This window comes from Ursus maritimus, unplaced genomic scaffold (assembly GCF_017311325.1).
Source record: "Ursus maritimus isolate PB19 unplaced genomic scaffold, ASM1731132v1 scaffold_30, whole genome shotgun sequence".
Classification (NCBI taxonomy): domain Eukaryota; kingdom Metazoa; phylum Chordata; class Mammalia; order Carnivora; family Ursidae; genus Ursus; species Ursus maritimus.
Window position 1 is genome coordinate 19,036,660 of NW_024425564.1, and position 23,859 is coordinate 19,060,518.

General features: G+C 36.9%; 1 protein-coding gene and 1 pseudogene across 1 annotated transcript; one reads left to right on the top strand and one right to left on the bottom strand.

The window, feature by feature from the left end:
- Positions 1-672: 672 nt before the first annotated feature.
- LOC121106091 lies at positions 673-1,496 on the bottom strand (annotated as a pseudogene).
- Positions 1,446-19,710, top strand: SNRNP48 (small nuclear ribonucleoprotein U11/U12 subunit 48). Its single transcript, XM_040645032.1, has 9 exons — positions 1,446-1,647; positions 4,747-4,860; positions 5,119-5,179; positions 6,022-6,096; positions 11,231-11,419; positions 11,860-11,981; positions 15,242-15,330; positions 15,735-15,899; positions 17,905-19,710. The coding sequence occupies exons 1-9, from the start codon at positions 1,495-1,497 to the stop codon at positions 17,951-17,953; spliced, it is 1,017 nt and encodes a 338-aa protein (XP_040500966.1). The 5' UTR covers positions 1,446-1,494; the 3' UTR covers positions 17,954-19,710.
- Positions 19,711-23,859: the final 4,149 nt, after the last annotated feature.

Below are 23,859 nucleotides of genomic sequence, written 5' to 3' on the forward strand. Positions count from 1 at the left end.
GTGGAAGGATTGTGTGAGTTTTTTGAGGAACAGGACATTCATTTGGCCTCGAAGTATCATCCCACAGAGGGAAATGTCTTACAAAGGAGTGATATAACCATCTACCTTTACCAAATGATCAAATTTAGCATTACTAATAGAAGGAGAATTTAAGATATGTGTTCTGTATAAGATGTAATAGTCACACACATCTCCTTGCAAACATGCTTGAGCAAAACTTAATCATAAGGGGGGAAAATCTGATAAATCTAGAAAGAGGAACATTCTACAAGACAATTGACTGCAGCTCCTGACAAAATTCAGTGACTTAATTTGAAAAGGAGGCTGGGGAGATGTTCTAGGTTAAAAGAGACAATAGCTAATTACAGCTCATGGATTGAAAAAACGAAAGAAATAGATATGAGAGGAATTTGGGGGACAATAAGGGAAATTTGAATATAAACTGAACGTTGGTTGATATTATGAAATTATTAATTCTCTTAGATTTGACCATGTATGGTGGTTATGTAGGACAATGTCCTTATTCTTAGGAGATGCATACAGACATATTTGGCGGTTGAAGCAGCTGCAACTGACTTTCAAATAATTCTGCAAAAATAAATATGTGGGGCTCTGTGTGTGTGTGTGTGTGTGTGTGTGTGTGTAGAGCAAGAGAAAGCAAACGTGGGCAAATATTAACAATGAGCTGGTGGATGGCTATGCAAATGCTTGTTGTACTACTCTCTTTAAGCTTTTCTGTAGATATGAACTATTTTTTTTTTTAAGTTCAGCTTTTTACTGAACATGTTTAAAGACGTTTTAGTCAGAAAGACCGAAGCCATGTCATCATCAGACTCCTCGGATTCTTCTTTGCTTCCACTTTCTTCTCAGCAGGGGCAGCAGTGGTGGACGGGGCAGCACCTTGGCTGGTGCAGCGGGAGCCGCTGGGGCAGGTCCACCACCCCCTACGTTGAGATGAGACTCCCAAAGCTCACACTGGCCAGGGCCTTTCCAAAGAGGCTTGGCCAGAAAGGTTCAACATTTCATGAGAGCACTGATCTTATCCTCCGTGACCACCACCTCATCGTCGTGCAGCATGAGAGCGGTGAGGATGCCGGGGAGCTCCGAGGTGGAGGCAAGTGCCCTGCCGGAAGCCTGTGCTAGTCGCCGTTTGAAGCGAAGACCTCATCCCAAAGTGGCCTAGCTTCATCGGAAAGACCATGCATCTTAGCGGCAGCTGAGGAAAGGTGATATAAACCATCTTTTGAAAAGTTGGGGGGGGGGCGGGAGGGAAAGCAGTTCAGGGAAGCCCAGGCGAAAACGCATCCAGGAGCAGTGGCACCAGTAGCGCCGCCTGGAAGACACCAGGGAACACCTTTCATAAGGACAGCTTCCCGGGCCTTTCCCTATAGGCGGTTCCAGTCACGTGGCGGCCTGGTCCCGCCCACAGTTCCCAGAGGCCCGCGCGCGGCGCCGGCAGTTCCGCGGCTTCCTTCTGGCGGGTCGGGTGCGGCCATGGAGGGCGAGCCGCCCCCGGTGGAGGAACGGCGGCGGCTGCAGCAGGAGCTTAACGAGTTTGTGGAGAGCTGCTGCCGGACGCTGGAGGAGGTGACGGCGTCCCTGGGCTGGAGCCTGGATCGGCTGGACCCCGGGGAGGAGGCGGCAGAGGTGAGGGGGGCTTGTGCGCGGGTCCTTTTGGGGGCCCTCAGCCTGCGGTCTTCTGTGGCGGGGGAGGAATCCGCGTGGGAGCTGCCGCCAGTCTGCGGAGCGTGCTGGGCTCCCGGGACCGGGCCTGGAGCGCCCTGGACGCCGGCGGGCCTCGGGTGGGCCACAGGCACTCCTTCCGTGGAACTTCGGCTCGAGGAAAAGGTGAAAATGCGGTGGGTGAGGAGGGGTGGCAGGTCTGGGCTTTAACTCGAGAGTAGGTGAATCGGCCTCAGAGTGCTGCTAGCAGAGGTGTTGGCCGTTTGCTTTGTCATCTGTCACATGGATACCGCAATTGCGCCAGATCCGGCGTCAAGAGAGCTTGGGAGTTCAGTTCACCTTTCTCTGCCTTAAAATTCTACTGGGACAGCATCGATTCTAGGATTATTAGAGGGTATCACTAAGAGATGCTGACTAGCAACTCTTTTGAACATTAGAATTGCTTTAAAAAATGTAGGTAGGTGTATTAGAGTGAACAATCCTGATTTTTTGTTTGTTTTTTTGGGATGGGAGGAAGAGAAGCGCTTCAGTGTGGGATAATTCATAATCTCTAATGCTCTTTCGGGGTTCATCACGCTGTGATAATTTCTCCCAGGTTTAAATTACATGATGGATTCCCCAAAGACACCTAAGGCATATTTGACTTATACGCAAACAATTCACATTTATTCACATTTATTTGTATTGAAGGCGTCGTGGAAATTTTAAAATTTGTTTAGAGGGGTGTTTGAAACTGTGAATTTCATTGAGTGGGGCCTACCATGGCCTTCCTTAACACTGTTTACTCAGTAGTAACCTGAAATTTCTTGTATTAGCACTTAAATAGCACTTTGCTTATGCCACTTACTGTACCTTAGTTACCTCGTTTAATACTTGTAATTACTCTATGAGTACTGTTAGCAGCATTTTATAGATGAGAAAACAAACCCAGAGAGGTGGTAATTTGTCCAAGGATACACTGCTAGTAAATGGCATTTGGGATTTTGAACCCAGGCATTCTGGCTCCTGAGAATTTGTGTTTAATTGCTATGCTGCCTCTCTAAAGCTTCTTTGTAAAATTCCAAAATTATGACAAAGAGCTGTGAGTGTACATCTAAATGTTACAGAATCAACATCTGATATTCAAGAGAGTGACTAGTTTAAAAATCCCAGTAGTTGACATCCATCATTCCTGGAATAGGTGCAGTCCACATAGTTAATGAAGCCTCACTTTTTTGCTAGAGTGTTTTAATACTGAAGTTCAGTGAACAACAGTTACAGGTTCTGTCATAGATCTTACCATCTTGTCATAGTGAGGGGAAATCCAGAGAAACCAGCCTACATTATCGTGTGATAAAGTCTATGAAGGGTGGGTTGGAATAGCTGTTTATTATAGGCTGTGGTAGGACAGTAGAGGTTTCCTGGATAAAGTCAATTCTAAGCTGATAAAAGTGTGCTGAATTAGCTAGGTGAAGCACAGAGGAAGCATCAGTGGTAGGGGAAGTCAGGAGAAAAGGGTGTAACCAGATCAGGAAACCTAAGGTGGTTAAGGATAGCTAAGCATAGGCTGTAGAGAAGAAGGGGAATGATGGTGGGAAGGATCCAGATCTTAAAGGTCCTTGTGTCAGCCGTATTAAAGAATCTGGATTTTGTTGTTGTTGTTGTTTAATTGAGGGAAATGGGGAAGCATGGAAGTATTTTAAGCCAGACTATATCATCATATTGCCTTTTAATAAACTAATAATTTCTTATATTTGAACACTTGCTGTGTACCAGGCCCTGTTTGAATTGCTTTATGTGTATAAACTCCTGTATAATTTATTTAATCTTCATAATAGCTCTGTGACAAAAGTCCTACTATACCCATTTAATAGTTGAGGAAACTGAGGCAAAGAAAGGTAAAATACCTTGACCAAGTTCGCATAGTCTGTAAGTGGCAGACCTGGGTTTCATAGTAGCCACAGTGTGGAGTATGGGAGGGACAACAGGTCTAGAAGCAGAGCAGTTAGGCAATGGCTGTTGTAATCCAGGAGAACGAAGCTGATGTCCTGAAGTGGGGAAGTAACAGTGAGGATCGATTATGTGCAGGGATTTCAGAGTTACTTAGGAGTAAAAAGGACCGGGTAATTGATTAGATGTCAATAATGAGGGAGAAGAGGTGGTTTTCTGCATTAGGAAATGGGACCTTTTACTGAAACTGGGAGACAGAAGAGGAACAGGTTTGGGGTCAGGAGACCATGAATATAATGAATTTGTTTTTGTTATATTGAATTGTTAGTGTTTTTAGTATAAGGTATTCAAAAGAGAAACAAGGTCTACAGATCTAGATTTTGGGAGCCATTACTCTATAGTGAAAATTGAAGCCATGAGATTTTCCAGTAAGTGTGTATCAAATGGCAAAATGTCACTGGTTTGACTTATGTGCAACATCAACATTTAAAGGCGTACAGATAGAACAAGGAAGGCATCTTTAGAGAAGACCAAGTAGAAGAACTAGAGAGGTAGAACATGAAGACTGTATCTGGATGACAGAAATGGGCAATTGTATTGTGACCTTCTAAGAGGTCAAATATTTTAAAGAGGCTGACATGGGCTTTGACACATCTTCTTTAGCAAGAAGATTTAGTGATCTACTGACTGGTAGTTTGTAAACAAATCTTTTAAAGGGTTGGGCTTTGAAGAGGTGGAGAGAGGGCTATAAAGGAGAGAGAGATTGAGGGAAGTTTTTTGTTTTGTTTTTAAATATGAACATACATCATACAGGGGGTTGGGAAAGAGGCCTCCAGAAGAGGAGATAAGTGGATAGTACTACTTAATCAAGTAGTAATCATTTAATGGTATAATCATTTGAATATTACGTTCCTTTGGGGCACCTGGGTGGCTCAGTTGGTTAAGTGTCCGACTCTTGGTTTTGCTTTAGGTCAGGATCTCATGGGTGGTAGGAGCCAGCCCCACCTGGGTTCAGGGCTCATCAAGGAGTTCGCTTGAGATTCTCCCCCTCTTCCCCACGTGCGCTCTCTCTCTCTCTCTCTCAAATCTTTAAAAAAAATTCTTTTTTCTTTGCTTCTCTTTCTTTTTTTATAGGATGAAATTGTGATATGCCCCTATGATTCCAATCATCACATGCCTAAATCATCTTTAGCAAAGCACATGGTGTCTTGTAGATTGAGAAAACTGGGCTATACCAAAGAAGAAGAGGTACCATATGTTTATTATGTATATGTCATGTACTTCATGTGTGAATAAATTCAGAATATTTGGAAGGTATAGTGTCAAGTTTTCTGCCATAAAATACTAGTCATTTGTGGGGTAGAATGGTATTTGCCTAATTTCACAAATTTTTGTAAGAAATATTTAAACGATAGTAATCTCTTGTTGGTTGGTGTCAGATCTTAAAGTAGTCAATTATTGGTCACTCACGAATACTAATTTTTGTTTTTTGTTTTTACTGTTTAGGATCAAATGTATAATTCTGATTTTTTCTATGAGAATGTGAAGGTACCTTCAATTACTTTGAGTAAGTATTAATTTAACAGATTATAATTTTAAAATATCTTAGTATAGGCATTGATATTTCATTTTTGAATTATCAAAAGAATGGACTTTATAAGTGTGCTTGTGATTAAGAAGGACGTTTCGTACCTTAAGAGAATATAGGGTTAATTAATGTACAGTGAAACTAGTTTGCTTAATCTGGAATGTAGAGACCAGGCTTATATTAATAGGCAGTGAAAAACCCTGAAAAGGTTTGTACAGTAAGACGGATACCTTCTTTCTTGGATATAACAAAAATCTGACCACACAACACAGTTTGCAGACTGATGATGGAAGTGTGTTCCAAGTGTTCACGGCATATGTGGATGTTAAAATTCCAGGCTCTGTAATCAGAATGCCCTGATTCAACTCCTGGTTTTGTCATTAATAGGCTTGTGACTTTCAGCAAGTAATTACACCTTTCTGTTGCCTAAATTTCTTCATAAAACGGGGGATGATGATAATAGCACCTTTGTGAGGATTAAATGATGTAGTATATGTAAAACGCTTAGAATAGTGCCTGACACTTAGCTGGATTAAAAAAAAATGATAGCTGTTATTGGCTGTTAAAATTTGCAGCAGCTACTGCATCATGCCTGGTGATAACGTTTTGTAAACTGCCTGAAATCTAGTTACTTACTGGGTTCTAGCTAGATCTGAAAGCATTCTGCATTCAGATTCCCTAGGAAGCAATGTAGATTTTTTCACTTTTAAGATTCTGGAAGGTTTCTCAATGTGCCCAAAGAGCTTGAATTGGAAATAAGTTAATAATTTAATTGTGAACACTGATGATTCATATTGTGTTTATGGGTGCTTTTTTGACAGATAAGGACTCACAATTCCAGATAATTAAACAAGCTAGAACTGCTGTTGGAAAAGATGGTGATTGTTATAATCAAAGTAAGTGGCATCATAGTTTGAGCTAATTAATGATCTGAACTATTTTTGTTCCATTAGCAAATGTTACTAATTTTTAAGAAAAATCTTGTGGAAATAGTTACATGAGAAAGTTACATTTTAACTTTAACATTAGACCAGTATGTTTGGTGCCAGCCTCATTTAGTAGATATTTTCTGCTCAAATACAGCAGAGTATTTGAGCAATCTTAGCTACTGTCTTAGCTAGGGGTTCATGCTTTGGAATCACCTGATAGGTGAAATTACTTTGTAGATAATTTTTATTATGATTATTCGGTAACTGAGTCCCATTGAGACTGTCTTACTCTGAGATTTCCTCTCTCTCTTGAGAATTAGTCTATTGTTAAATTTAAGAATGTTGAAATGCACTGTAAAAGGAAGGACTTATGCTAAAGGAGAGCCGTCTCCACAGCTGCCCCTTCAAATAAAGCCCAAACACAAAGTTTTACAAAGAGTGTCAGAAAGTTTGTGGATCCCTTCATACCTAGCTTTGAAGCTGGGTTAAGAGTTTCTGCCTGGGACTTACTTCAGCAGAAAACAGGTTAGAATTTTTAAGTATGAGCTTTTAGGAAGTGAAAAGAAAATCCACTGGAAGCATATATGTTAATGAGTAAACAGAGTTAATAGATTTCTGAACCTAGGGATAACATGTAGCCAGAGCATGACTTGCTCGTCTTAGAAGGATTTCTGAGTTGTCTTTGAACCTTCTGAAGGTAGCTTTCCCTGGACATCTTTACCTTTTCTTCCCCCTCATTATTCTTTCTGGGTGAATTCTATTCATTAGTCCATAGTTAGGATTTGTTTCTCCCTTGTTGAAGTTCAGTCTTTACCCATTGTTCTAAGCCAGTATCTGGACTTGATTTTTTCCTAAGTTGCACTGTGGCTTCAGGAGAGAACTCTCTTACCTTAGTGTACATTACAGTGGTTCCATACCATAGACAGAACATTTCTTGTATTTCCTGTTTTAAAACTCCCATTTTTATGTACTTTTTGCTAAATTCCAAGTTTTTTGTTTTGTTTTCCCTTTGAGGGAGACATTTGGCTCAAAGAGATTACTGAACTACGATCAGTCAAGCCTTTTTTTTGGCTCCTGTTGTTGATTCTACTCCCTACTCCTGTTTAGCTAATGAGCCAATAAAGTAGAAGATTTTTGCTATTGTTTTTTTGTAGGGGTTAATAGTTAGAGGCCTTTTTTGATGTAACTAGTTAGATTCACTGAATTTATTTTGGAGTTGAAAAAGAACTGGCAGATCATCTAATCCAGCGTCTTCGTTGAGGAAACACACACTGTCTGAGAGTAACGATAAGGTTTCTGGTGTGTTTGTTCTGAAGGCTATCAATACTTGGGATTTTTAAAAGAGATTCTTTCTTCATAGCTCTTTTATGTATTCATTTCTCTTTCATAATGTACTTACATAGGCTGGGCAACTATTTTCCCCTCCATATTAGGTGAAGAAATAGAGGCACACAGAAACGGATTAACACTGCTTTGCTAGATAATAGCAAGACTTGGTAATAGCTGCACTGGATTGAGAACCAAGTGTTGGATTCGGTACATACTCTGAACTGAGTTATTCTGTTTTCTGATAGGAACTACATTTAAGTGAAATTTATGGACTAGGAATCACTGCTTAAATATATTCATTATTTATTATGTCTGTTATAATTAAGTAGAATAATACCACAAACTTCAAATCTGTACCTACTAACTGCTTGCTATTATTAGTACTGCTCTTTATTTATTATGGTTTGTGTAAGCCTACTTTAAAGAAAGAAACTAGTTGCTTGGCCTGGTACAAAGGACAGTTTTTCTGAGGTTTTGTTTCCTTGCGTGTAGTATAAAACTGTCTTGTAGTGTTGTTTAGGGTAACGGAGATAATGAATGCTAAACTAGCCTGAGCTCTAATAATTGACTGCTTATGTCTAAGCAATTTAATTTCTAAGCACATTAATATATAGAAAGTGATATTAAGATAATGAGATGGGTGAGAATTTTATATATGTGAGTAATTTAGAGAATGTTCTCAAGTTTTTTTATTTATATGACTAAGTAATAAGGTAGATTTGGATCTTGCATTTAGTTCTTTACAAAAGCAAAGAATTACTTTGAATAAATAGTTCCTTCAGTAGAAAGTTAAGAGGAACTTTTATTTTGTTTTGGCGCTCTCTTAAGATTTAACTTAAGAATTTGTTATATGATCTGTGACCCTCTTTTTAAAACTTTTTTTCATCTTGTATAGAGTTCTACGGTTTCTCAGTAGACCTTATTTTTGTGGCCCACTTATGTCTTAGACATTTTAAAATCTTACAGCCCAGAACAAGAATCTCTTTTAATATCTAACTGATTTATTTACTCTGAAGGAAGAATGACTAACGAGCAATTTTACAGTTTCCCATTTAATTAATATTTTGTTTGTCATGTACTAAATTTTAAGTTTGATGAGTTATATTTATGCTTCCATTTCGTCACTCATACCAGGTCTCTACACAGTGTACAGAATTCTCAATTCATTAACCTTTGTGAAAGCTTGAAACAACCATTAAATCTACTTACTTATTTTCAGATATAATTACCTTGGTTAATTTTATTACCAAGATGCTAATTTTAATCATAAACAGTCATTTTATATTTAGTGGTTTATCTTTTTCCTTCAGTATTATTTGCTGTACTTCAGTTTCATGACGTATATTTGAATCATGGCCATGATTTGAAGATCAGTGTATTACACTAAAGAACCCTCAAGAGACCCAAGTAGAATGGTTTCTAGGCCTAATCTGTTCCTACCACTTGTGAGACTTGGGCAAGTCATTTTACCTCTATGGGCCTTAATTTCTTTTTCTGTGATGTTTGGAAATTGACTCTGTATGATTCTCCGTAAAATTCTGAATTTGTAGCTTTGAACCAGTACTTTTTATGAGTATTTAATAATATATGTCATATGTTTAACATGCTCTGTCATGGCAAAGGTGACTAAAAAGAAAGAATTAGAGTTACTAAAAAGCTAGATTAGAGTTTGCATTTGGGTGATGAAAAAGTTCTGGAGATGGATAGAGGTGATGGTTGCAAAACAGTGTAATGTGCTTAATGCCACTGAGCTGTACACTTAAAAATGGTTAAATGGTACATTTTATGTAATGTATATTTTACCACAATTTTAAAAAAGCTACTACAAAAAAAAGTAGATAGAGGATCACAGAATTTAATATGATCACAACACATTCAGATATACTTCTAAATCATATAGAAGCTTATGTTTGAAAATTAACTTTTTATGGAAATGTAAGCTTATTTGTGTTTATCCTTTTTTTTTTTTTTGTCAGAAATATCTATGTTCTGAATGATTTGAATGCAGTTTGTTGTTTAACTTTTCCTGTACTTTTTCTTTTTCAGTAATTGGGGTGAGTATAAAGAGGAATTAGGAACCTGAATATACTCCCTATTTAAAGATATGCAGTATCCTTTTTGCAAATGATATCCTTTTAAAAGTATCACTCAAATTTCTAAACTTTATCTTAACCACTGTCACAATATTATAGTCTTTGGAATTTTAGTTGAATTTCAAGGAATTTAAGTATCAATCTTCACCATACAGAAATTTAAGATGAGTAAGACAACTCCAGAATATTTTAAGGAGGAAATTACATTTCTTTCTCTAAAAGTAACAGGCAAAGGTTTATGTGGAGCTTGTTTATAATATATCAGTGTTTTCTAATCTTTGTATTTTTCTCCCAGCTTTTTATAGCCTATATTCAAGGGAATTAGGCTTATTAAAGCTAAGTCATTTTTACAGTACAAAGTTAACTGTTTTAACACCTGCCTGCATAAAAACACTTTTCCTAGTGTCTACCAGAATTAGAACGAAATTGATTGACTTGAAAGGAAACCCTTCTGTACTAATTCAGAACCCTTCGGCTAATACAGATGACCATGTATTGTTATCCATGGCTGTTCACGAACTCATATTCAATGTAGCACTCCTCTTAATTTGTAGACGAATGTAAAGTCACCTCTTTTTTGTATGTTGTAGTGCTTAGTTCATAGTTTGCTCTTGTTTTAATTTTTCTTTTGCTTCTTTACCTAGGAAGTCATTGAGATTAGACTTTATCAAATAAAAGTATCTGGGAAGAGCTACTGATTTTACCTTGTTCTATGAACCAGAGTTATTACTTTAGGGTAACCTAGGAAACATTAGTAGCTCCTGTTCATTGTTTGCATCAGTGAATAATGAAGGCTAGAAAGAATTGTTTTAAAACAATTGCTTTATTTACAGTTACAATACTTTTTTTATTTCTTTGAGAAAATTTGAATCTCAAAACAAAAATTTGCTTCAATGTTTAATACATCATATCAAGGTATTGTATTTACTTTCTTTCATTAATGAACAGATTTTAGAAAGTTCTGTGACTATTGGGGGGGCGCTGCTGTTAACTTTTTAAAATTAATTTGGTTATGCCAATATGCTTCCTCTTCAGAAAATTAAAAATTTAGTCTCAGTTTAATCTGTCTTTCTCTGGTCTGAGGAAGGTTGGGATTTCTGCTACTTAAGTAATTGTGATTTGGTCCCTAGCTCTGACAAGTGGGATATATTTTGAATATGAAACACTTAATGTCTCATATAAAAAAAGACATTTTTTACACGTTTTTTGTATTTCAGTAATTTATTTTCTGAGGGACTACAATGTATATTACCTATTGAAATGTATATTACCTATTGAAATCATTTTTGCCCCAGCTTTTATGGGGAAAAGCATATAAACAGAAAGAAAGTTAATATCTACTTTTATAATATTGGTAGCCTTTTAAAAATTGTTACCTGGAAGGTTTTCTTATGAGCAAATTATCTCATGGTTATTACTGCCTACCTTCATGGGATCTGTCTTTTTTGGAGAGAATAGCAAACATCCACAGTACATCCTTTCTGTGGATATAGCATTGAGGATAAAGTCACTGTTTACCGTTTATCACATAGATGGATATTTTGCATATTAAGGGATTACTATGAAAACAGTTGTGTTAATATTGCATTATTTCAGCGCATGTTTAAAGATAAGGAGTAGATTTTAAGTCCACAGTGCTTCATGTATTGTTTATTCTTGTGGTTTTATTTTTACTTTAGGGATTTATTCTTCATTACCTGTTGAAGTTCCTCTGAATCACAAACGGTGTGTTTGTGATCTAACCCAAGCTGATCGTCTTGCCCTCTATGATTTTGTAATGGAGGAGACGAAGAAAAAGCGCTCTGATTCACAAATTATTGAAAATGACAGTGATCTCTTTGTGGACTTGGCTGCCAAAGTCAATCAAGGTTTGAGATGAATGTCGTTTTATATTTCTTAATTGTCATTTCATTCTTTGTGTGTTACTAAGATTTAGTTGTCAGACCACTTTGAATTGGAATAGGATGGTTTTGCATTATCTCATATTCACATATAGGTTAAGATGTTTACTCAGTGCATGGAATTTTGCTCCCTGACTTTTACATTAAGCATACCTTCCTCTGTAAGATTGTTAGTTAACTTAGAGCTGTGCTGGATCTTTGTACCTTAACAATCTTAGGTTCAACTAATGGCTAGAGAAAAAGAATTATATAAAACAGCCTATTTCTATAATATAAAATTTTTAGGATGTTTTTAGATGCATGGAAACATGTTGAAATATGGGATGACTGTGGTCTTTCTCCCTGCTAATTCATAAGAATTTAAAAGCTTCCAAAAATATAATAATTTTATTTTATTCTTTTATTAGATAATAGTCGAAAAAGTCCAAAATCTTACCTTGAAATCCTGGCAGAAGTGAGAGATTATAAACGAAGACGCCAGTCCTATAGAGCTAAGAATGTTCACATAACCAAGAAATCTTATACTGAGGTAAGTTTTATATTATTTTAGAGCTTTGTTGAGAACAGAAATTTCCCTTAGTTTTCTAAGTCCGCTGTGTGGATGTCCACAGTTCCTTAGAGGTTATCTGAAAGAAAGTACCTTCAACGCGGCCACACCTGATTTGTATTTGCTCCATTCCTTTCAGATCCACTGTCCTAGGCAAAGGTTTTTCAGGGTACAAAAATCTTATGTAAAGAGGCTATATCCTAAAAAAATACCTATATTTGAGAAAGTAGCATTACATCATGATAGAAGCATAGATTTTGGCCTTAGACCTGAGTTAGAGTTTTGATCCTGCTGTTTATCATTGGCTGTTTGACTTAAACAACTTATTTGAGCATTTAAATATCAGTTTTTTTCGTTTTATACATCTTATGTAGACTTTGTAGGGTTGTTGTAAGAATTGATTGAGATAATGCATTGTGGACACAGAAATTGGTCAACAAATAGCCTTTGTCTTTTCCTTAAAGAAATTTTAGTGTGCTTTTATGTACTCTGTTAAATAGTTGGGCTTGAGAAATATCTGTCATAAATTATTTATACATTAATCTCTTGATATATATCTGGACTTATTTTCAGACTTCTTTTAGTGGATAGAGTTGATGAATTTTTTGGTACGTGAATTACCTTGCCCAAACTCTACAAATAATTTCCTCATTGAATCTCTAAATTCTTACCACATTATTTCTTACTTCTCTCTATGATTTCTAAGACTGTCTATAATCTAAGCCTCATTTTACCAAATATTTTCTTTTGCTTTAGTCAAGCTTGTCTCTTAAACTATATCTGATTACACAAATTTACTCTTATCTTTGTGTCCAAATAATATGTTGTTTGCTCACCTGAAATGTTCTTTGTTGTTGCTCTTTTAAATCTTGAGAAATTTAAGGCCTGTGGCTCCATAAGGTGCTAGTTGACCCAGCCATTCACTGGTTGATTGCTTTTATGCTCTCTGTACCACATAGCTTAGTACTAATCTTATGCTATTCTTTTTACAATATATGTTCTACACTATATGTTCTAGACTTTCTCTTCCAGTAGAGGTCTGGGACCATGTCATACTACCTAAGTATTCTTTAGTCCCTCAAATACTTGGTGGTATCAGTTGTTTCTTCTCTAGTCTTGTTACCTTGTAATCAAGTGTAAGTGTTGCTGCTAGTGTTCTTCACAGTTTTATGGTTAACTTTTTATTATGGAAATATTCAAACATATACTAAAGTAAATGGAATAGTGAACCCTTTTGTCCCTGTCACTCAGCCTCAACAATTATCAGCATATGGCTTTGTCATTTTATTTATATCCTCACTCACTACCTCCTACTTTCTCCTTCCTCCACACTGATAGTTTTGGAAGCAGATACGAAATACCTTTCATCTGTAAAAACTTCAGTGTTTACAAATCTTTCAGTGACTTACCATATTTCTGGTCATGGCTTTTTCAACATTTTATCTTTTTCTAGCTTCCTTCATCTCCTTATAATTTTTGTTTGCTTTGGACTAGAACCTAAACTTTGTCAAATTTTAGAAAAACATTTGTCACCTCCTGTACTTACTATGCATAGCACTGCTGTTGGGTGGGTAAAGATAAATGGCACACAGACCCCACCTGCAAGGGGCTTAGTATAGTTTATCAAGTGAAACATCTTTCAAAATACAGATTGCAAAATAAAGTGAGATCAAAGTATGTGGGAGAAAGGAGCGATTCTTTTTAAGATAGAATTGGTATAGGTTTTATAGAGAAGATAGCATTCGAAGGAATGTCTATTCATAGGCTCTTTCCTATGTGGTGAACCTGGAAACTATCCAGTAGTATTCGGGCCTCGTGGAGCTCATGTAGAGCTGCTGCTAGTCAGGGAGTCATGTTGCTACTCTGGAAGCGCTAGAGCTGGGAGTGGGAATTTAGATGTGTGTGTGACTCATGTCACATGTCTTAGATTTTCACAAGAGAATATGGTAGAGGAGGGGAAATGGTGGATAAAGATATTCCAGGTCTAAGGGCTAGTGTTCCTAAAAATATATGCAAGTACAGGAGTTTTCCATAGACCCATCAGTAATCCAAGGTGGCTAGAGCTTAGGGTTTCTGAACTATCCAATAAGAGATAAGGCTGGCTTCAATTACGTGATGCAATAACATCATGAAAGGCTTCAAAGGCTCTACAAGGATTTTGGACATTGTTGCATTTTACTTTGAGAGCCATTGAAAGTCTTTTTAAAGAGGGGAGAAACTCAGCCAGTCCTGAACTATATAGTGTGTGTCTTTGAGATTGCCCCTTGTCTCCGTACCTTTTATTTATTTATTTATTTGAGAGATCAAGAGTGGGGGCAGGGGGAGTGAGAGGGTAGAGGGAGAAGCAGACTCCCCACTGAGCAGGGAGCCTGATGTAGGACTCGATCCCAAGACCCTGGGATCATGACCTGAGCTGAAGGCAGACGTTTAACTGAACCACCCAGGAACCCTTTTCTTTTTTTTTCTTTTTTAATTTAAATTCAGTTATCCCCTGTACCTTCTTAAAACTTTTCCTAATTAGGTATGAGGGAAGTGTAAGCTTCTATTTTAGTTTCACCTGTGCCTCCCAGTTGACCAGCCCTATGCTTGATTGCATGGATAAATAGGAAAGAAAAAACTTCCAAGTGGTTCTTAGAGGTAAGGGATTTATATAGTCTCTTAGGAAAGTATCTGTGAAGTGACTAGAATGTTTCATATTTTGTCTGTCATCTTGACTTAATTATAAAAGTTTTGAAAAATTTTATTTGTAAATAATCTCAAATATACAAATAAGTTGCAAAACTAAAAATAGTACGAAGAACTCCTGAATATCCTTTACCCAGATCATCTGTTAATATTTTGTCCCATTTGCTTGTCATTTGCACTCTTTTTTTTATGTACATTTTTCTCTCTTTTGATTTCTAGCTGTATGTTATTTTTTTTTCTAAACTGTTTGAGAGTAAGTTACATACCCCTGACTACTTCTTAAGAATAGGGTTAGTTTTCCTAATGAAATCATAATATAGTGATCACCGAGCAAGTTTATCAATAATTATAGTACTTTCATCTACCATTCATATTGCAGTTTGACCATTGACTTTTTTATGTTCTCTAAACTGCTCATGTCCCACAGTCTATTCTGTCATCCAAATATTTGGATGACATCCAAGTATTTGGAAGATTGTTAACAGTGATTTTTCTAGTTTTATATAATTTTTTGAAAAATCTTTCTTATCTGAAATTGGGTGCTTATCTCTCCTGAGGTGATTCGGGATGTCATAAATGTGCACATGGAAGAACTCAGTAGTCATTGGCAAGAAGAGCAGGAAAGAGCAGAGGATGATGCTGAAAAGTATGTCATGGTGTTTACTGGTGAAAATATTCTCTTTTTATTCTGTTCCATAATAATTTTTTAACTAAATTTTAGCATTTCCAAGACCATTAATAATAGCACACCATAATTCATTAAAATACTTTAATTCTTTCATGTTGTCATTGCTCAAGATTATTATACTAGAGTTTTTCTGTTGACATTGCTCTTCGACAATTTGAAGAGATAAATATATTAGTGAAATAGTAAAGACATAAAACATATAAGAGCTACATTTCTTTGCCCAGTCATATAGAATATGAGGTTATGCCTAATTATATTGACTCTCTCATTGTTTTGATATAGAGTATTCAACTTTAAGCTGGTGTGTCTGTGTGTTTGGTGGAAACTAGTGGTTAAAACTAACTGTTGTTTCTGTGTTTCAGGAATGAAGAAAGGCGATCAGCTTCAGTAGATTCGCGGCAGTCTGGTGGAAGTCATTTGGATGCCGAGTATTCACGACATAGGAAGGATTGGAGTAGGAGTCCACATAAACGAAAAAGAAATAAAGATAAGGATAAAAGCTGGGACTCGAGAAGAAGGAAAGACAGGTAAGTCTAACACTACATCATCTGATGTTGAATTGTTTACTCTTGAGAAGTAAATAGATTCTTCTGTTGTAGACGGTGTTGAAAAAATGGATTGTAAGAGTAAATTACAGTAAGGAGAGGAAGTTATTGATGAGAATTCTTACCATTTGTCTGATTTCAGTTCAAGTAACCATAGCTCTGTTGGCATAGTTCTCTACATGCCTTATTGGGTATGGATTTCCCTCTTTTGCTCCTTGTTTCCTAGCCAGGACATAGGGAAGTAATGTTTAGGTAGGAAGTTAACTCTGTTAACAAGGTGTTTGCTCAGATCTCTGTCTTCTGCTCCTTCCTCCCTCCTTTTTCTTCTCATTTCTTTCTCCTGCTAATTCCTGAGTTAAAGGGTCTATAGGTTCAGAGAGAAGTCCAAACTTTAGTATCAAGTCAGTTTTGCCCTTGTTAATATCACTGATAGAATTCTGACAGCTGGGAAGATATGAACTAATACTAAAATAATAAATTTAAATCAGTTGTGATCTATTCCAGTAGTCCAGCTGCTATGGGGCATCTACCTGGATCTCAATGTTAGTCAGGTCTCTAACTGAACTGTCTCTTTCTCATACTGACCCTCTTTCCCCAGCATTCCATATTCTGGTTAATGGGATGACCATCATCTGTTCACCTAAGCCAGAAATCATGGAGTTATTTTGGTTGCTCCTTTTTTATTCCTACCATCTGGTTAGTTCCTCATTGCTATCAGTTCTACCGGAGGATACCTTTACATGCACCTCCTCTGTCTTTACTGATCTATCCTTACTGCTCTATCCGTACTGCTGCCCCCCTGGGAAATGATAGTTTTCCTAATTGTTCTAACCACTTGTAAACTTGTCCCATATGGAGTCATCCCTACTTTAGTGCCAGAGTGAGTTTTCACTCTTAACCTCCGGGATCAGGACTCTTGGCTACCCATCCTTGTATTTTGTCACTACCCCATGAAATGCCTGAATTATGCTTTAGCTAGCCTGAATCCTCATCTGTGCTGTGCCACATTTATGCCTTTCTCTATCAGGTTCTGCTGCCTAATTTTTATTTTTTAAAGCCTGCTTGGTCTTTTAAGACCCAGCTAGTCATTTCCATGAAACCTCTTCTCACTCATTGAGGCTAAAGCTGATCTTTCTGATTTTGTCAGCACTCTGCCTACCATGTGTTTTTTATTGAACTTAAGTTATTACTCTCCCTACTAGACTGAGCTCCTTGAAGTCAAGTCCATGTCTGATTTGGTAGTATATGCACAGTATTGTCTAATAATAGCCTCTCAAATGATATCTTGTCCCTCTCCAGGGCCACTGGTGATCAGGAATTAGTAATGCTTATTGGTTTAATAATTTTACGCATCTTACTCTCATTTAGTTCATTGGTTTTAAGCTAGCTCTGATTTAGTCTTCTCATAAAAATATTTGCTTAGTAGTCCCTTTGAGTCATATAATAAATGATATTTTGTGATAATTTTACACAAATTAATTATCAGTTATTGTGCTACTTCTTTCTGGTTTGTTAATGCTTCTTCCATTTAAGTAATTTTTGGCATCTCCGATCGGTTTTTATTGACTTAAATACATTAGACAGCCTCAAATGTAAAATGAAATAATTTGGCTTTAGAGAGGATATATTTAGAGTTTAAATAGGGGCACCTGGGTAGCTAATTCGGTTAAGTGTCTGCTTTTGGCTCAGGTCATGATCCTGGCTGGGGTCCAGGGATCGAGCCCCATATCAGGCTCCCTTCTCAGTAGGGAGCCTGCTTCTTCCTCTCCCACTCCCCCTGCTTGTGTTCCCTCTCTCGCTGGCTGTCTCTGTCAAATAAATAAATAAAATCTTAAAAAAAAAAAACAAAAAAAAACCCAATACTGTTTAGTTCTGAATGCATGTTTTAACTTGTTCTGAAGTATATTACTGGTGAATTACTATTTTAAAGTTCTGATATTAAAATGTCCATCATTTGTAATAGTTTTTTTCACTCCTGTCATTTCAGGGATGGGGAAAGACATCATAGTCATAAAAGGAGAAAGCAAAAAATATAAATGAGGTATTTGTGCATGTATTAATTATGCTTATGCCATGATAACCAGTTGACAACATTTTAATTACAATTGCTTTGAGTAGGAGAATGTTTATATGATTTGTTTAGTGCTCAGACCATTAATTTTCAGTTAAGTGCTTATATTTCAAACCATGACTACACTATTATGTCCTATAACTTTGTTTTACTTATATTTTAATAGATGATTGCTTCCTATTACAGATTTTGTTTCATCCTTTGTGGTAATTTATGTATCAGAAAATTCTTTAATTAAAGTCAGTACTTAAACTGTATAAATAATACATGAATACATTTTCATTTTAAAAAATTAAACCTTACAGCTAAGGTTAACGTCTCCTTGGAACACAACCTGTAATCCCTGTGGCCACCTCAGTAACTACTACTTACACTACACTGGTGAAATGTAATAGGGAAAAACAACCTAAATCTCTGTGAGAAGGGGAATGGCCTGGTTAAATAAAATACAATATAGTCTGATAGATTACTATATTGGATTTAAAAGAAATAAACTTTATATGGATAGATCTCAGAAACATAATGCTAAGTGAAAATAGTAAACTGCAGAAAGATATATACAAGTTATATTTATGTACAATATAATACTGTACATTTTCTGTGACTTTATATGTATGTAAATATATTTTTAAAGGTTCAGAAGTACCCATACCAAACTTAAAAGAGTAATTATTTGGGGGAGGAGGTATAGGTGGGAGAGATGAGGAATGAAAACCAGGATTGAGAGAGTGGTCAAAGAAATCTTTAGCTTTATCCATAATACGTTAATTTTTAAAAGGCATTCATCTTTCACTTGTTAGTTAAAAATAGATTTTAATTAAAATTAAAAATATAATGTCATTTTCTTTTATGTAAATCATCTTTATTGAGGTACTGTTTATATAAAATAAAATGCACCCATTTGAAGTGTACGTTTCATTGAATTTTGACAAACTTATACCCCAGGCAAGAAGTCATCGCCTTGATCAAGATAGAGAACACTTCCATCACCCCCCAAAATTCTCATATACCCCTTTTACCAGTCAATTTCTCTACCCTACCTCTAGGCAGCCACAGATCTCTGAAGAGGATGTGCGTATGTTTTTTAATCGGCAATAGGAGAATAGTGCTTATGCTGAAGTTTAAGAGAGAGGTATTTGTGAGCAAAAAGAAATTAAGAAAACTTAAGAAACTTCTCAACTATTTAGATGGTCTTGATTGCTTTAATTTACACGTTGTCAGGGTGGCTGCTGTGGAGGGCCCAGGGTACTGATTACAATCAATAGGAAACTGAATTTGTCACTCAAATTTAATTAGATCAATGATTTCCAAGTCTTTTTTTTTTTTTTTTTTTACTTTTGAGTAAAGCTGGTTGGATAATCTCAAGCCTTTTAATGAAAGTTGTCAAATGGTAAATTTTACATAAAATGTTTTAAATTGGCTTTGAAAAATATTTTTTAATCTCCTATATATACTATGTCACACAAAAGTATTAACACTATAAAAGTGTGTGTAGGGTCTTTATCTGTCTTTGAGGACACTTTCTTTTTATGTTTAGTGAGTTCATAAAGGTCCGAGAGTTCTGGTGTGAAGCTTTGTTGCATTGAGTATAAAAAAACAAAATCTACATGTAGTTTTTGAGTATGTTTATGATGCTAATTTCTTTTTATGTAGCTTGCTTTTGAGTTGTTATAATTGAGCCAGCAGGTACATTAATTATTAAACTAAACCTCACTTATTTCATTACATTTGTGGTTGTATTTCCTACTCTGGTCACAAATTTGAGAGTTTGGTGTTATGGAAAGTCATCACAGCTTTTAGACATTTGGATTGCCACCAGTAATTTCTATTGCTCCTTTTCAGGAAAGAAAAAAAGTAGTATCTATCAGGTTCAAGGGGCTGCAAGCTGAATTCATCTTTACTGAGCAAGTTGAGTCAGTTTCCCATCTAAAAACCCAGTATGGTCACCTAAGAGAAAGGATGCCTCCATAAAATAGAATATAAACTTCTAAGCTTGCTTTTAGTCCTTTGGTTTAGTAATAAAAGGCAGGAGGCACTTCCAGTTTAAAAAGTTGCTAGGCTCCTGGGTGGCTCAGATGGTTAAGCATCTTGCCTTCTGCTCAGGTCATGATCTCCAGGTCCTGGGATCCAGCCCTGCATCAGGCTCCCAGCTCAGTGGGGAGTCTGCTTCTCCCTCTCCCTCTCCCTCTGCCTCTCCCCCTGCCTCTCCCCTTGCTTGTGCTCTCTCTGTGTCTTTCTCTGTCAAATAACTAAATAAATCTTAAAAAAAAAAAAAAGAAAAAAGAAAAGTTGCTTTACACAGCGTCTGGACAATGTCAAGTGAAGGAAGACTTCAGGCTGCGGAGAGTTGTGCCTTCTGAGGATCATACCTTGTGGCACCAATTAAGGGATTGGGGGTTGGGTTGCTTGAGTACTATGTTTATGAGGCTAATTTCCCATAATCATGGAACTTTGGTAACCCATGTTGTTTCTCCAGCTCCAAGCCATGATTCCTCTTCTAGAATGAGAAAGCTAATTAAGGGGAGTTTCAGGAATCCAGAGAGATGAAGTGGGAGCCTGGGCTTTAGTTGCTATTGCAGACACTATTTAATGCAAATGAAGCACTTGTAAGGAACAAATTCTTCACATAATGGGAGGAATAGCCTTGATCAAAGAGGATGCTGGGATGAGTGAGATGGATACAATACAGCTCTGCCTCTTCACTGTGACCCGGGGCAAATTAATCTTTCCATGCCTCCTATTCCTCATCTGTAGATTGAGAATAACAACATGCTCTCAAGGGTTGTGGTGAGGTTTAGGGATGATGAAGGCGACTTGCCTCACATAGTGTCTGGTCGATGGCAAGTACTAAATACTTGCCATTATTTGTAACACACTTGTGAATATTTTCTTTCTGCTCTGCCTCCTATGTTTGGCTTTGCTTAGGGACCAACCTAGATACCTGTCTCATGCCCTCAGAAAATTCTATCCTACTATAATATTAGCACACATGCCATACATCATTGAAGACTCCGTAGAGACGTGTATATAGGGAAGTGCTTCTCATTACCTACCTCCAGGGCATATACACAGCTGGCATGCACCTGAATGGCTGACCAGCATAAAAATACTGAAATACCTCCAAGTTGCTTGGTAAATAACTGCTGTCCCAAGCCCCACCTCCCATCTTCCCCTCTTTGCCGTGGAAATTCTTGACTGTCTCCTAGGCACTACCATGATCCAGCAAATAAAGGGCTGATATCTAGCACAGCTGGAGGCCTTGGAGTCCCCTGCTCCAGAGCTAAGACTGGTTGGTGGCTGTTCTGATTAATTGGTGACTATGTAGTCAGCCTTTCCTCCAAACAGTAATACCATTGTTAACATGGGGTGTATTATTCCATTTCTTACTTCGCCCTATATACTGGGCTCTGTGTGCGGGTTGCTATATTGTGGGAATACTGATCTTGGACATGGTTACACACACTTGAATCAGCCACAGCTCCCTGTAGACTGCAGTAGCACAAGTGTGGAAGGAGGAATCAGAAGTAATATTGTTTTAAGGGTCTCACACTATACATGTGTAATATTTGAATACAGATTATGATAAGTGAATATATATAATAAACCCTAGAGAAGCCACTAAATAAATAAAACAGGAATGGCTAATAAGCCATAGTAGAGAGGAAACAGAATCATTAAAAACAATCCTAAAGAAGAAGATAGGAGGAAAAAGAGAAGGAAAGAACAAACAGCAAGAAGGTAGATTTAAACCCACCCATACTGACCTTATTAAACATTAAATGTAAATGTTCTAAGCACTCAAAAGACAGAGGTTGGATAAAAAGGCAAGACCTAGGTGTATGTTGTCTATAAGAAACCCATTTTAAATGTTAGGGTACAAATAGTTAATAAGAAGGGAAAATGTGCCATGCTAGCGCTACACGAAGGCACTGAACTAAAGAAAGAAAGCTATTTTACAATCAGACTTCAGAACAATGACTGTTACCAGACATAAAGAGGAACATTTCAAAATGTCAAAGAATTCAGTTCATCAAGAGGACACAAGAATCCTAAATATATGTGTACCTCATAAGAGAAGTTCAAAATACCTACAACAAAGACAGGACTGAAGGGAGAACCAGGCAAGTTCACAGTTACAGTGGAGAGATTTCAACACCTGTCCCTTAGCAATTCACAGCATGAGCAGACAGCACATCAGGAAAGAGATACAAGAGTTGCACAACTGACATTTGTACCTGGACAACCAGCAGAATATTCTTTTCATACACACTTGTGATGGTGACCAAGATCATATTCTGGGCCATAAAACAACTCTGTATGCATTGGAGAGGATTGAAATCACACAAAGTATTACTCGGACCACAACAGAATTAAACTAGAAATCAACAAAAGATACCTAAAAAATGCTCATATATTTAGAAATTGAACAACCTATTTCTAATAACTCATGGGCCAAAAATTATAAGGTGAATTAGAAAGTATTTAAAACTGAATTAGAACAAAAACACAGCATATCAAAATTTGTGGAATGTGCTTAGAAGGGCATTTACTATATTAGATGTTTGACTAAGAAAAGATGAAAGTGTCACATTAATGATCTAAGCTACCACTCTGAAACAGTATAGAAAAAGATCAAATTAAGCAGAAGGAAGGAAACAACAAAAATCAATGAAATAGAAAACTGAAATGCAATAGAGAAAGTAAATGGAACCAAAAGCAGATTTTTAAAAAATGTCAAGGGGCATCTGGGTGGCACAGTTAAGCATCCGACTCTTGGTTTCAGGTCATGATCTCAGGGTCCTGGGATAGAGCCCTGCATCAGGCTCTGCGCTCACCGCAAAAATCTGAAGTTTCTGTCTTCTCTCTCTCAAATAAATACTAAAAAACAATTTTTAAATGATGAATAAAACTGGCAAGCCTCTAGGCAGATGGAACTAACCAGACTCTAGCCAGGAGGAAAAAGAAAAAGACACAAATTATTGATATCAAGAGTGAACATAAAAAAAAAAAGTGAACATGGAAAAGTTGCTATAGATTCTACAGACTTTAAAATGATAAAAAGGGAGTGTTATGCCAATAAATCCCAACAACTTGGATGAAATGGATAAATTCTTTGAAATACACAAATTACCTAGACCTACTCAAGAAGAAACCATTTGAAATATTCATATCTATTCAATAAACATATTGAATTCAGTTAGAAACTTTCTCACAAAGAAAGCTGGTCCCAGATGGCTTCACTGGGTAAATTCTACCGAATGTCTAGGGAGAAATAATAACAATTTTTCACAAACCCAGATAATAGAGGAGGGAGGAAACTCCCAGCCGTCCTCTTGATACCAAAACCAAAGATATTATAAGTAAACTTTCAACCAACAGAGTTCGTGAACATAGACACCTCAACAAAAATTTGGCAATGTTTTGTGAACAAATCCAGCGACACAGTAAAAAAAAACAAACCACCACCTTATGATCAAGTAAGTTTTATTCCGGGAATTTAAGGATGATGTAACATTGAACATCCAGGTAATTCACCATATTGACAAAGAAAAATCCCGTGATCCTCCACAGACGCAGGAAAAGCATATGATAAAATTCAATACCTGTTCGTGCTTTAAAAAAACAAAACACTCTCAGCAAACAAGAAATGGAGGGAAACGTCCTCAACCTGGTAAGGGACATCTACAAAAAACCTGGAGCTAAGATCGTACTTAATGGTAAAAGAATGAATAATTTCTTTTGATTGGGAGCAAGGCAAAGACGTCTGCTCTGCCACTTCTATTCAACATTGTACCAAGGTCCTAATTGGCGCAATAATGCAATAAAAAAAGAATATGTATAGATTGGAAAGGGTGAAGTAATACTGTATTC

What these genes read in the sequence shown, in the direction of transcription:
- SNRNP48 (XM_040645032.1), top strand. Translation starts at nt 1,495, where the DNA reads ATGGAGGGCGAGCCGCCCCCGGTGGAGGAACGGCGGCGGCTGCAGCAG. An exon ending in CCGGGGAGGAGGCGGCAGAG is followed by an intron (nt 1,648 to 4,746) that starts GTGAGGGGGGCT and finishes CTTTTTTTATAG; the next exon opens with GATGAAATTGTGATATGCCC. An exon ending in GCAGAGGATGATGCTGAAAA is followed by an intron (nt 15,331 to 15,734) that starts GTATGTCATGGT and finishes TCTGTGTTTCAG; the next exon opens with GAATGAAGAAAGGCGATCAG.